At 41.6% G+C, this 12,415-nt stretch overlaps 1 protein-coding gene across 1 annotated transcript in view; it reads left to right on the forward strand.

The window, feature by feature from the left end:
- PREP (prolyl endopeptidase) overlaps nt 1-12,053 on the forward strand; it is a 59,897-nt gene extending 47,844 nt beyond the window's left edge. The window contains exons 11-15 of the mRNA XM_082216631.1: nt 2,148-2,284; nt 5,447-5,541; nt 7,239-7,370; nt 9,673-9,829; nt 11,323-12,053. Coding sequence (XP_082072757.1) covers nt 2,148-2,284; nt 5,447-5,541; nt 7,239-7,370; nt 9,673-9,829; nt 11,323-11,617 — 816 coding nt within the window. The 3' untranslated portion in view covers nt 11,618-12,053. The remainder of the gene's footprint in view (nt 1-2,147; nt 2,285-5,446; nt 5,542-7,238; nt 7,371-9,672; nt 9,830-11,322) is intronic.
- Nucleotides 12,054-12,415: the final 362 nt, after the last annotated feature.

Consider the following 12,415-nt stretch of genomic DNA (forward strand, 5'->3'; position numbering starts at 1 on the left):
TTCTTTTACCAGCATGACACTGCTGCTTCATGTCCCTATGGGTGGCTGTTGAAAGAAACTTACCTGAAGTCTTCCTTGATTATTTATAATTCTTCTGCTATTTTCTGTAACAGCTTTTCTGACCATATCTAGGTATATGCCTCCCTTGACAGAAGCCTTTATTTACCTGCAGGTTTGGCACCAAGGCTGGCAACATTAGGTCAGCTGTTCTTTCATTGGGATAAAGCAGTAAAACAGTCCTTGGGGGTCTGTCGTGATCAGTTGGTCAAATGGGTATCCAATATACCTGAGTTCTACAGGATAGGTCTAAAGCATTGACATGAACTGAATTCACACCCCTTTTTCCCTGGTGCTATCATATTCAGATCAGTGCAAGGAAACTAAGATTATCCCATACTGAATGGAGACAAGATGCATCCTTAATAGGGGACAGATCTGCTATTTTTTGCCATGGAAGGTGGTTTTAAGAATCTAAGAAGAGCCAGCTGGATCAGGCCAATGGCCCCATCTAGTCCATCATCCTGTTCTCACAGTGGCCACCCAGGTGCCTGTAGAAAACCCACAAGCAGGATTTAAGCACCAGAGCAGTCTCCCCTCCTGAGGCTTCCAGCAACTGGTCCTCTGAAGCATCACTGTCTCTGACTGTGGAGGCAGGTGATAGTTCTCATGGCTAGTAGCCTTCTCCTCCGTAATTTTGCCTAATCCTGTTTCAGAGCCAGCCAAGTTGTACTGTGTGAAGAATTAAATGATTGTGAAAAAATGCTTTGCTTAGAGGCTACCAGTTGATTTATTCCTCCTCTTTCTCCATGTCCACTTTCTGGTACTGCAGCCAACAATGGCTCAGTTTTATTCAATAGCTCCTATCACAGGCATGCATGGAGGCTGTTATTCTGTGCAAGCCTTTGATGCTGATTTATGGAAGTGTTTATTCTTGTGAAAGACATGTTAAAGCAGGCTGCTTTCAGGGCTGGAAGAGTTTGTCGTCACCTGTTGCATGCAGTGTAACTAAATAATAGATGCTTTGGAAACCTTGTTCCATTTCCCGCCGTCCCCCCCTTTGCATTCTCCGCCCCCACTCCAATCTTTTGAAAGCACACCCCCCCACCCCCGGTGTAGCTGTGATTGAGCAGGAGCTAATTTAAGACACTGTAGTGGTGTTTGATTTTACCAACCGTGGGCACAGTGATAAATATACTCACTAAATATCATGTGGGAGAGAGGGATCGTATTCCTCTTGAAGTTGTCTGCTAGATACAAAAATAGCTCTCCCCTAGTTTTCTGCGTGGCTTATTTCAGCAAAGCTGTCTGTGTGTATTTTTATAAAGCATTAAAAAAAGAAGAAGAATATTGCATTCTGTTCCTTAATTGCTGGGAAATTTTAGTTAGCAATTCAAGGTGCTGGTTTTAAAGCCCTAAATAGCCTGGATCTTGCCTGCTTTAGGAAGTACTTCTTCCTATGTGTGATCCTATTGCTCATTAATATAATCAGGGAAGCCTCTAGTCTAGGTATCAGTTCCCTGTAAAACAGGGGAGCGGAATCTGTGCCCGCCCCCCAAATGTCATTGGACTCCAACTCCTATCACTCCCAACCGGCACAACCAATGGTATAGAATGATGGAAGTTGCTATCCAATAATATCTGGTCATAGGTTCCCCACCCCTGCTATAAACTAATACTATCATAAACTAGGAACAGGGTCTTTACAGTGGGAGCCTCAGTTCTCTAGTGAAGCCTGCCCCCCTTGTTCTCATTAGTTTTGGATTTCAGAGAAACACTTGTTCAAGCAAGCTTTTGGAATATAATCTGAAAACTATCATCCCCCACTCTGCTCCATTCATTCATTTAATTGATTTATATCTACTTTTTTGAACAGTGTCCAAAGTGGCTTACAGAAGTGTTTTTTTCCCAACGGGTGACTTAAAAATTGCTGAGGGCATCTGGTTGGACAGAATACTTGACTCAGTGGTCTGATTTAGCAGTGCTTGTCTTGTGTTATAATTCTTGCGTCCTTCCTAACAATAAAAATGTTATTTATTTCTATTTCCCATACTTTTCCTTTATAAATTAGAATGATTGCCTGTGGCTAAGATCCATCCAAACAGGATGACTGTACCAGTGATACACATAATTTTTTTTCTCTGTCCCAGGTTTTCTACCCCAGCAAAGATGGTACTAAGATTCCAATGTTTGTTGTCCACAAAAAAGGAATCAAATTAGATGGGTCTCATCCTGCTTTCCTTTATGGTTATGGGGGCTTCAACATATCAATCACACCAAGCTACAGGTAAGCAGAGATGGGGTGCTTATGAATATTTGTCAGAATAGTAATAGTGCCAGTAATTTTATATTAAGAAGTTGTGCAGTGTGTTATATAGCCTGAATTTGCAGCTAATGGATACTGATACTGAAACTTAAACCCAGTGGAAATACCCAGGTCAAGGGAGTTCCCAAAACATGAGTGATCATTTGCTAATTAAGCAACCTGCTTTGTCACCTCTTACTGGCTCTTTTCTGCTTTCAGATTTTTGTGGACCACCTTTTGTTGTCTCCTTTAACATGCCTATAGTTCTTATTTTTCATCTGGCAGAGCTTGAAAGTCATGACCAAACTACAAGTCACACTCCTTTTCTTCCATAGATGATCTTTGTGTATTTAGGAGAGATAATCTGACAAACGCAGAGGGTGCCAACCCTGCTGTGCCCTAAGTAGTACCTCTACACTGCCCTGAGAACTGCTTTGAGCCATAGATCAAGTATACATTTCGAAAATAAAAAAATAAATGGAGAAAAGCTTCACTTAAATTTCCAGGCCAGCAGAACAGTGCTGTAAATGTCACAAATAGGTTCTTATACATCTCCCATGGGGGTGACATTAAGTTGAAATTATTGAATCCTTCCATGCCTTAAGATCCATGCTCTCAGTCAATGATGTTTAGCAAAGACAATCTCTTGCTCTGCTGACTTGAATTAAGAGCCATTGTTACGTCTATGCACAACTACTACTTGCCAGTTATTCTTACCCTTCTCTTCCCTTTATTTCACTTCCATTTACTCCTAAAGCTTTGCTATTTTCAGCGTTTGTACACAATTCTGATTCTTTTTTTAAAGCCTTATTATAGTTAACTTGTTTTATTCTAAGTTCAGATACGAAGTTCCCTTTGTAAAGAATTTGGACAGTTTTTTAATGCAAAAGTTCAAGTTTCCAGGCCTTGAGTGTTCCCCCACCAGATCCTTGTGTTCACTTAGCAGCTAGAAAAAGAGGGCAGCCTTTGAAGAAGGGGCTGTTTTCTAGCAGATGGCTCATAGGTACTCAATACCATGGAAGAGAACACTTGAAATAAAAACACGCTCTTTGCAAGATTCCAAGAACAGGTGACCAGGGGGAAACTATCCTCTCAACATCTCAAGGGCTTTCTCCATATTTTGCTGTCATGTCTTTTATTCAGCAGCCAGTCACTCAGCTATGTACCTTGCAGATGTGACCTGACAATAAAGCCCAAATGAATGAGTCATAAGTCCAGAAGCAGAGAACCAAAAAGGCCTGCTTAAATGGACTTTAAAAAAACAAAAACACTTCCATAATATATAAGTTTCAAACCTTTCCCATTTTATCACTGAGCTCAGCTTTAGAATCAAAAATCATCTCGGTGCACACAGTGATCTTAGTACACATAACAAGCAGTGTGTGCAGCACGTGTGTAAGTGTCTCTCGTGTGCATCGCTGTGTCGCAGACTATTTGCAGTCACGTTTGTAAAGTCAAAGATCATAGTCACTTTGGGCACATGAAGCATTAACTAGCAGCTCACCTGTACCTTTCAGTCTTAGTGCTACCAGGTTGGCTCAGTGAAGATGTAGAATGCTGGCAAATGGAGGTGGTGTGTTTGATAGGTGGTCTGGGATAGGAAGCTTGGCCTTTGACCATGCTCACTTGGAGCTGATGGGAGTTGTATCTCAGCAACATCTGGATGAACAAACGTTCCCCGTAACTGGTCTAAGGGCTGGAAGCCAGTGTGGAAGTAGAGCTGCTGGCCAATGGAAAACAAGAACATCAAAAAGGCACCCTAGCCTTTGTTTTGAGGGCCATACATATACATAAAGGTAAAGGTAAAGGGACCCCTGACCATTAGGTCCAGTCGTGGCCGACTCTGAGGTTGCGGCGCTCATCTCGCTTTATTGGCCGAGGGAGCCGGCGTACAGCTTCCGGGTCATGTGGCCAGCATGACTAAGCTGCTTCTGGTGAACCAGAGCAACGCACGGAAATGCCGTTTACCTTCCCACCAGAGCAGTACCTATTTATCTACTTGCACTTTGACGTGCTTTCGAACTGCTAGGTTGGCAGGAATGCATAAACATACATATACAGTAATATGCACATTTTTTTTTAAAAAAAAGACTCTGGACCAGATTCCTCTAACCAGCTACATCAGCAGAAGCTTATGCAAGGACTTCTGCTAGTGTCGCAGGGCTTCCTCCCACCCTCTACCGCTGCCCCCAATTGGCTTGTATGGTGTTCATAACCACCAAAAAGAAACACATCTTGTGCTGCCAAGCTTCCTGTTGGACTGACTGTGCCCAAGTTGCAGGAAACTATCCAAACATTAGTTGGGTGAAAAAGAAGAAACTGAGATCAGTTTCCTAGAGTCGAGCTAAAACATCTAAATACCTCCTGCCAAAAAGGGATTATTAACTGGCAGGCAGTATCCTGAGTATTAAAATGGCATTAGAGGTTCTGTTCCCTCAATATCACTCGTCTTTTGGCTTTTTTAATTAACCTGGCGTGTCTTTTTTTGAAAACTAGCCGGACTGAATAGCATTTAAGACTGCATTCCTGTGACCCCTTGGATAGTGTCCAAGGGCCCATGGGAGGTATTGTGTCTTCCTTCCTCACAACTGCAAAATTCTCTGGCACCCTGGGCCATACATCAGAGCCACTGACGTCGTAGAATATGCTGTAGGAAGACCAGGAAGTGGCTTGGTTCTAATCCAGCTGCTTGTCTAAATGGAGGCATTGCTGCTCAGTGGCAGATCACCTGCCTTTGCATGCAGGAAGTCCCAGGTTCAATCCCCAGCATCTCCAAGGTAGGATTTAGGAGAGAACCTGGTTTAAAATGCTGGAGAGCTGTTGCCAGTCACTGTGGACAATTTTGAGCTAGATGGACCTGTAGAATAAGGCAGCTTCCTATGTTCCTACATCTCTCATTTTTCTTTCCTTCCATGAGAGATGGTGAGCTCTCCTTCCCTGGAGGTTCTTAAACAGAGGTTGGATGGCCATCTACCATGCATGATCTTGTTGAGATTCCTGCATCGCAGGTAGTTGATCTAGTTGACTCCCAGAGTCCCTTCCATTTCTTTGATTCTATGAATGAAAACATATTCCTCCTCCAGCTACATTTTGAGCATCATAGACCAAGCACTGAAAATATTTACCAATTAATTGTCTTTGCAGTGTATCAAGACTCATTTTTGTAAGACACCTGGGTGGCATTCTAGCTGTGGCTAATATCAGAGGCGGTGGTGAATATGGAGAGACCTGGCACAAAGGTAAGAGTTCCTTGGTGCAAGAACATACGTAAAGTGCTTTATTCAATAACAGTCTGCAATCCTGGGCACATACAACTCTCAGCAGAACTCGCTTCTGAGTGTAGTCATGTAAAGGGTTGCACTGTGATTGTGTTTCCACAGGTCAAATGTTTGCATGTCTCCATGCTAAACCATTGCAGAGGTCTGGTTTTGTTTTCGTTTTATTACCTTAATTTGACTCCGGAACACCATCACAGATTTATTTGAAAATGTCCATATTTCTTAATTTACAAAATAATTTTCTCCATTACTGCATCAGTTTTGTTCCTCATTATTATTTTAATTACTTCTGTAGTCTGGAGTGTTTCCCAGTAATTGGGGTTTTCAGAAAGGGGAAACACTGTATTACTGCCCCAAAACAAAGTGCCCTTCAATAACAGGAAATTAGCTGTAGACCTTTAACGAGTTCTTAATTAAGTTAACCTTTATGTGGGAGGGCTCTGGTTTTTCTGTTTCTTTTGCACACAAGACTGTGTGTTGGCATTAGGTTGAAGTCTGTTGTTTCTTAAGTGTCATGGGCAGCTATTACTGATATTCATGGAGCTTGGCACTGTGGCCTGAGCTTCACCTGGAATGTCCAGGAAACTCCAGACATATGGCAACCCCTGTCCAAATTTCCTTTTAAAAAAACCTTTGTGTTCAGATTTTCACTTTTTGAAATATGGCAACCCTAACTTATATTAACCACTATAAATTGTAGAAATTTTCCTTGATCGAGCCACAGTAATTGTTTTTGTGGCTATGATCCAGAAAATTTACTGACTATGTTAGGATATTATAATAAATTACCATTATGAGAACTTTCCGCAGGCTTATGTACTCTTTATTTTTTATTTTTTATTAGCTTGAAAAAAAACCTATCTACTGAATGGAAAGGAGGGAATAAAATGTTTGCTAGATTTGGAACAAGGAAAGGCAGGAGGGTAGACAAGAAAACAAATCTTGCTGCACGGCAAAAAAAAGCACACTAGCTCTTAAACATCTCTTCATTCCTATACAATTGTGTCTGTGATAGTGTTGTGCTTTTCTTTGTTTTGATACCTTTAGCTGTGCACCTCAAGTTCTGTGTTGATCTGCGGTAGATAAATGCTAGATCTCAAAAGGAAGATAGATTTCTCTAGCCCTGATCACCACATGAATGAAAGATTTGTTGTTTTTAAGAAAAGCGCTCATTTACCTCTTTTTTGGAACTATTAATTTTATAAGCCCATAAGCTTAAAATACCATAAACGAGCTGGATGCTGTCGATTTCCCATTAAGACAAACCTCAGTCAGAAATGCACGTGACCGTTTTGTCTGCAATCTACAGCGATCAGTTATTAGGAACATTACCTGGTCTGTGCTTTCCTTCCTTCTTACCCCCCCCCCCCACGAAGTCTTTAGCATAGGTATGTATTATTCAAGCCTTCTGAAAGCATTAAAGGTACTGGCAAGACCATTTTCTGAAGTCTCTGTTGCACATGATATTCATTATGTTTTTTGTGTTCCTCAACTGTATACATTATTAAAATACTTGTGGAACTGAAAAATTCAATCCAAGCAGTTCTTCTTGTGTGTACATACACCCTAGAGTACATGTTCTGAATCGGCAATATCAAAAGTGCGTATCTGTGTGTTTTCAAAGGGTTAACTAGCTTGTTTTCTTTGTTTCCATTTAGGTGGTATCCTGGCCAATAAGCAAAACTGCTTTGATGACTTTCAGTGTGCAGCTGAGTATCTTATCAAAGAGGGGTATACTTCTCCAAAGAAACTGACTATCAATGGAGGTTCAAATGGGGGTCTCTTAGTGGGTAAGAAGAGGCTGTCTGCTTCCTTTTCCTTTTTTTTAAATGACAAAGCTAAGTGAATTTAATGTCAAGTAAATGGAGGACTCAGAGGATAAGCTCTGGAAGGACGTTTCCCTCCCCACACAAGTTGGACATTGCACCATTTGTTAACAAACTGGAGTAATTAGTGCAATACCCAAATATTGTCTAAGCCTGCAGAATACCAATTGGCCATTTAAGAAAACATCTGCCTTTATGAGCTGCACACATAATTACTGCACTGAGGCATCTGTCTTTTTCTTCCTGTAGGGTAGAACTGGCTTCATACAAAACACTTATTTTAGTTAGGGAAGGAAAGAGCAAATTCATATCAAAAAATAGCTAGTCAGAGCTGATTTTTGCATCACTAGTTGCCACTAACTCTGTTTCAGCCCACACTCTCCTATTTTGAAGTATTTTGTCCTTATGTTTATCCAGGACCAAAGCCTTGATACGGCAATGGTAGATTATCACCTGTTCCCCTTTTCATGCACAGTGAAACACTGTGTTCTTGAAAAAACACCACCACCACAACAAGTGGATCTTTGCTAGAGCAGCACACACACAACAGGCACTAATTGGGTTTAAGCATTACAGTTTTGAGTTCCATTCTCAGTTTTTCTTTATTTCTTACTGGTCTAACTGCATAGTCATGGAATTACATTTGAAATGTGGCTGTAGCATATACCCCAAATCCACACAACCTCACCATTTTTAAGCCTACGGCAGAATTTTTAGGGTTTCATTTAGAAAACAGTTCCAAAATTAGTGTGAAAAATCTCTTGATACAAGAGCCTTATCTCAAAACAGTCATCTTTTGCCAAGTCCGTCTCCTTCCCAAAACCATGTTGATGGTACCAAGAAGTCTGTTCCCCTTCCACCTGAGACATTCATACTGTTAAAGTCTATAATATTCTTTGTGATATAAGGCATGAATGCTTCCCTGGAGCTGTGTAGAACTAGGGACTGATTCATAGGAAGATCCTGTTGGATCGCGTCAATGGGCCATCTAGTCCAGCATCTTGTTTTCACAGTGGCCACCCAGATGCCCATAGGAAACCCACGGCTCACACAAGTGTGTTTTTCTTCCTGACCACCCCTGCATTTCATCCCATTTTGAGAAAATTAACCAATCTCGGACTGTCTCAGGTTTTTGTTTTAATTTCAGTAAAACAGTCTGTGTACTGGCATGTTTACTTCATGAATTCTTGGCCTGCAAAATGGCTTGTGGGTATTTAGATCTGCTCTGACACTCTCCAATATTTGGGCATATCAGTTCCCCAGAACCTGAGCATACGGTTCCAGTTAATTTACCAGCCATTGAAAATGTCTGAAATCTTGGAAGGCCCGTAACCCCTCTCTTCTCACTAGACTTGCTGCTCTAAAAATGCTGCGTTTCCTTAATCTTTTGTTTCTGTTTCAAGTTCTTCCTCTTCAAGTCCTTGGGAAACACAAGGACAAACTCTATTTAATAATAGGCTTTTCAAATGGCTGTTCAGTGTCAATGCTTCACTTGTTGAGCTCAGCACACAAAAGGCAGCACTGATTATTGGCACTGCTTTGGACTGACTCCACAGAACTTTGCCACTAAAGTTAATAGGGTAACAACTGGATGGCTAAACACATGAAGTTTGACAACATCTGGAAGGCCACAGGGTCCCCATCCTTGGAACAGATGGAGGAAGAGTTTGCACCATCCCCCAGTTGCTCCTTGTCTGCATGAAATTGCCCTTCCTTCCTTTAAGTTCAGCAGTGGCCCCATTCTAAAACATGCAGATTTGTTTTTGTCATAAAGCCAGCTTCATGGATTCCACTTCCCCACAGAATGGAAGCAGGTGTTCCTGCATCTCATCCTCTTTCCCCCCTAATACAGTGGTGCCTCGCAAGACGAAATTAATTCGTTCCGCAAGTTTTGCCGTCTAGCGAATTTTTCGTCTTGCGAAGCACGGTTTTAACGGTTTAACAAAGTCGCAAGACGTTTTCGTCTTGCGAAGCAAGCCCATAGGGAAATTCGTCTTGCGAGGCAAATCGAAAACGGAAAAACCTTTCGTCTAGCGAGTTTTTTGTCTTGCGAGGCATTCGTCTTGCGAGGTACCACTGTAAACTTATGCCTTAGTGCTAAATCAACAAACTGATCTGTTCCTATGCAGCTTTGCCCGTACATGTTTCAAATGTTGACATCCTCTGATTGCTATCTTTATAACTGCTACTTGTAGCTATTAGCACTGCTAGCTGCTTTAAACATTAGATTCAATTTGGGTTGGGTGTGTTTTCCTCCACTCTCCAGCTGCTTGTGCCAATCAGCGTCCTGATCTATTTGGCTGTGTTATTGCTCAAGTAGGAGTGATGGACATGTTAAAATTCCACAAATTCACCATTGGTCATGCTTGGACAACAGACTTTGGCTGCTCTGATTATAAAGAACAGTTTGCCTGGCTATACAAGTAAGTAAAGTTTTGTTTTCTTTTTCCTAGTTTATATTCACCACCGCCTTCTTGAATAACAATAATATAGAAGCTGCTTGTTTCCCACCCGCCCCTTATATTCTCTCAATAATTGAAAATCACATCGTTAAGTGACATCATAAACCCAGGATGCATTCATTTATACGTTATCTCTTGAGTTCAGTAAATTTCTCACATGTAGACAGCTTAGCTTGCAATTCTGAGTACATTGACCTGGAGATAAACTCTGTATGATCAGCAGAAATTACTTCAAAATAAATATGAAAGGTATTCCCAATATGTTAGAAATGCAGCTAACATTTTAACTCCACTTAGTTTTACCATGGGGGTGTGTTTTACGGCTACAACCTTTAATCAGCTATGAAAGCTAACAAAGTGTTCTGAACAGCTGGTGATCATAAGCAGTTTCCCCTTTTGAGATGTGGTGATCAGAACAGAACAGTTTTTGAAATGTGATCTTGCCATAGGGCCCTACAATAATGGCAGTTTTTATTTCCAGTGTCATATCCTAGCAGTCCCTGGAATAAAATTTGCCACTTTAACCCCCAAGTTAACTGCCCTGTGTACTCTTACATCCTCCTCTTGTTCTCAGCCATATACACACACAAAAGGGAGGAGGCGGAAACTACCATAAAATTTAAGGAGCCCCTTTCAGCCTTTCCTGCCAACTCTTGGATTGGAATGAGTATATGTCAGTAGGCCACATGTACCTTCCTTTTCTAGATCCAGACATCCCATTCCTCAACAAGAACTAATTCTCAGAGCACCAGCACATGACTTGGGTGCTTAAACGTTTGCACTAGCTGCCCATGCGTCACCAAGGCCAGGTTCAAGGTTCTTGCATTAATTTACAAGGAGCCTAACAACATGGCTCCAGGAGATCTTAAGGGCTGCCTTAGCCATTATATCTTGGCCAAATCACTGAGATCTTTGGGGAAATCTCTGCTGGTGGTCCCCCATGGCTCAGATGCACAGCTCAATATAGAAGTCGTTCATATAGTGTGATGGGCCCAGGCCAGTGGAAAACCTCCCCAGCTGAGATTAGTCACCATCCTCCTTGCTCAACTTTATGCAGGTGATTAAGACTTACCGTATTTTTCGCTCCATAAGACACATTTTTTGCCTCCTAAAAAGTAAGGGGAAATGTCTGTGCGTCTTATGGAGTGAATGCCTACAGGCGACGATGGTGGGATCCCGCTGCAGTCGCGAGCAGAGGATCCATGGCTCCCCTTCCTTCCCTCGTCATTTTAAGATAGCATTCAGTTTTGTGATAATTGTCCTATTGTCTCATCTTTTTGTGGTTTGTTTTTATGTTTTACACCACTTACAAATGCAAATAATTAGGCGGTATAGAAATGTCTTGAATAAGTCAGTCATGTTCCCAGCCCCTAGGATTCCTTATTCTTTTCCCACTTTCCTGCCAACTGGCAGCATTTTATCAAATCTCCAACAAGTATGTGTCCCTCTAACAGGTATTCTCCACTCCACAATATCAAAATTCCGGAAGGAGAAGGAGTTCAATATCCTGCCACCTTACTTCTAACAGCTGATCATGATGACCGTGTGGTGCCTCTTCACTCCCTGAAGTTTATTGCAACTCTACAATATGTCGTAGGCCGAAGCCCCAAGCAGACCAACCCACTACTAATTCACGTGGACACCAAGGCTGGCCACGGGGCTGGGAAGCCCACAGCCAAAGTTATAGAGGAAGCATCTGACATGTTTGCCTTTATAGCAAGATGCCTAAATCTTGAATGGATAGAATAGGCCGTTACTGTCTCAGTTAAATCAAGGGCTTGAACAACCTTTTAAAACTATACAGGAGCACTTGGTGTAGTACTTACATTTAAGAACTGCCACGCCCAGCTTCCCATGAACTCTGTCTCTCTTCTGCTTCTGTTCAGTGTTTACTCTTGGCTCTTCATTTTAGTTCCAGTCCTACCTTTTAAATAGCATGTTTGGATAATTAGGCAGATTGCAGATGACGCTGTTAACGTGAATTCTTAAAAGTCAAAGGTGTTGGTGGTGAAAAGGTTTTAATGTGGTTTTTCTCCTTGTAAACATATCCAACGCTCTCGTAATTAAATGTAAGTACTGTTCCAGTATAGACTGTCAACTCGTATTTTCTTTACAGCCACGACGAGTGTTGGGATTATTGCCAATGCCTCTCCAATAAAATAACTATATTACAAATGCGGAGTAATTTCAGGTTGTGTGTCAGTTCTTTTAAAGGTCTGGCTTTTATGCAGCACTGCTTTGAATCAGTACACAGTTGCGTTGTTTCGCACAGTGCAATACACTCACACCTCTTTCCTTTTAACATCTATTTTTAACCAGTCTTGTTAGCTATAATCTCTGGGCTGTTACAATTAAAAGGAGGTGCTGCAAATTGAGTAGCAATGCAACTGGAAGAGCCTCTGCTTCTCTTGGCTGAGTTGGTACTTCAGGCCTTTTCTCAGAGGATAAGAATTTGCCTTAGTTGCCTCAGACCATTGATCCATCTAGTACAGTATCGTTGGCACACTGTTGTCAACAGCAGTCCTCCAGAGGTTTTTTCCAGTCCTT

The sequence above is a fragment of the Podarcis vaucheri genome (assembly GCF_965113315.1).
Source record: "Podarcis vaucheri genome assembly, chromosome: 3".
In the NCBI taxonomy this organism is placed as follows: domain Eukaryota; kingdom Metazoa; phylum Chordata; class Lepidosauria; order Squamata; family Lacertidae; genus Podarcis; species Podarcis vaucheri.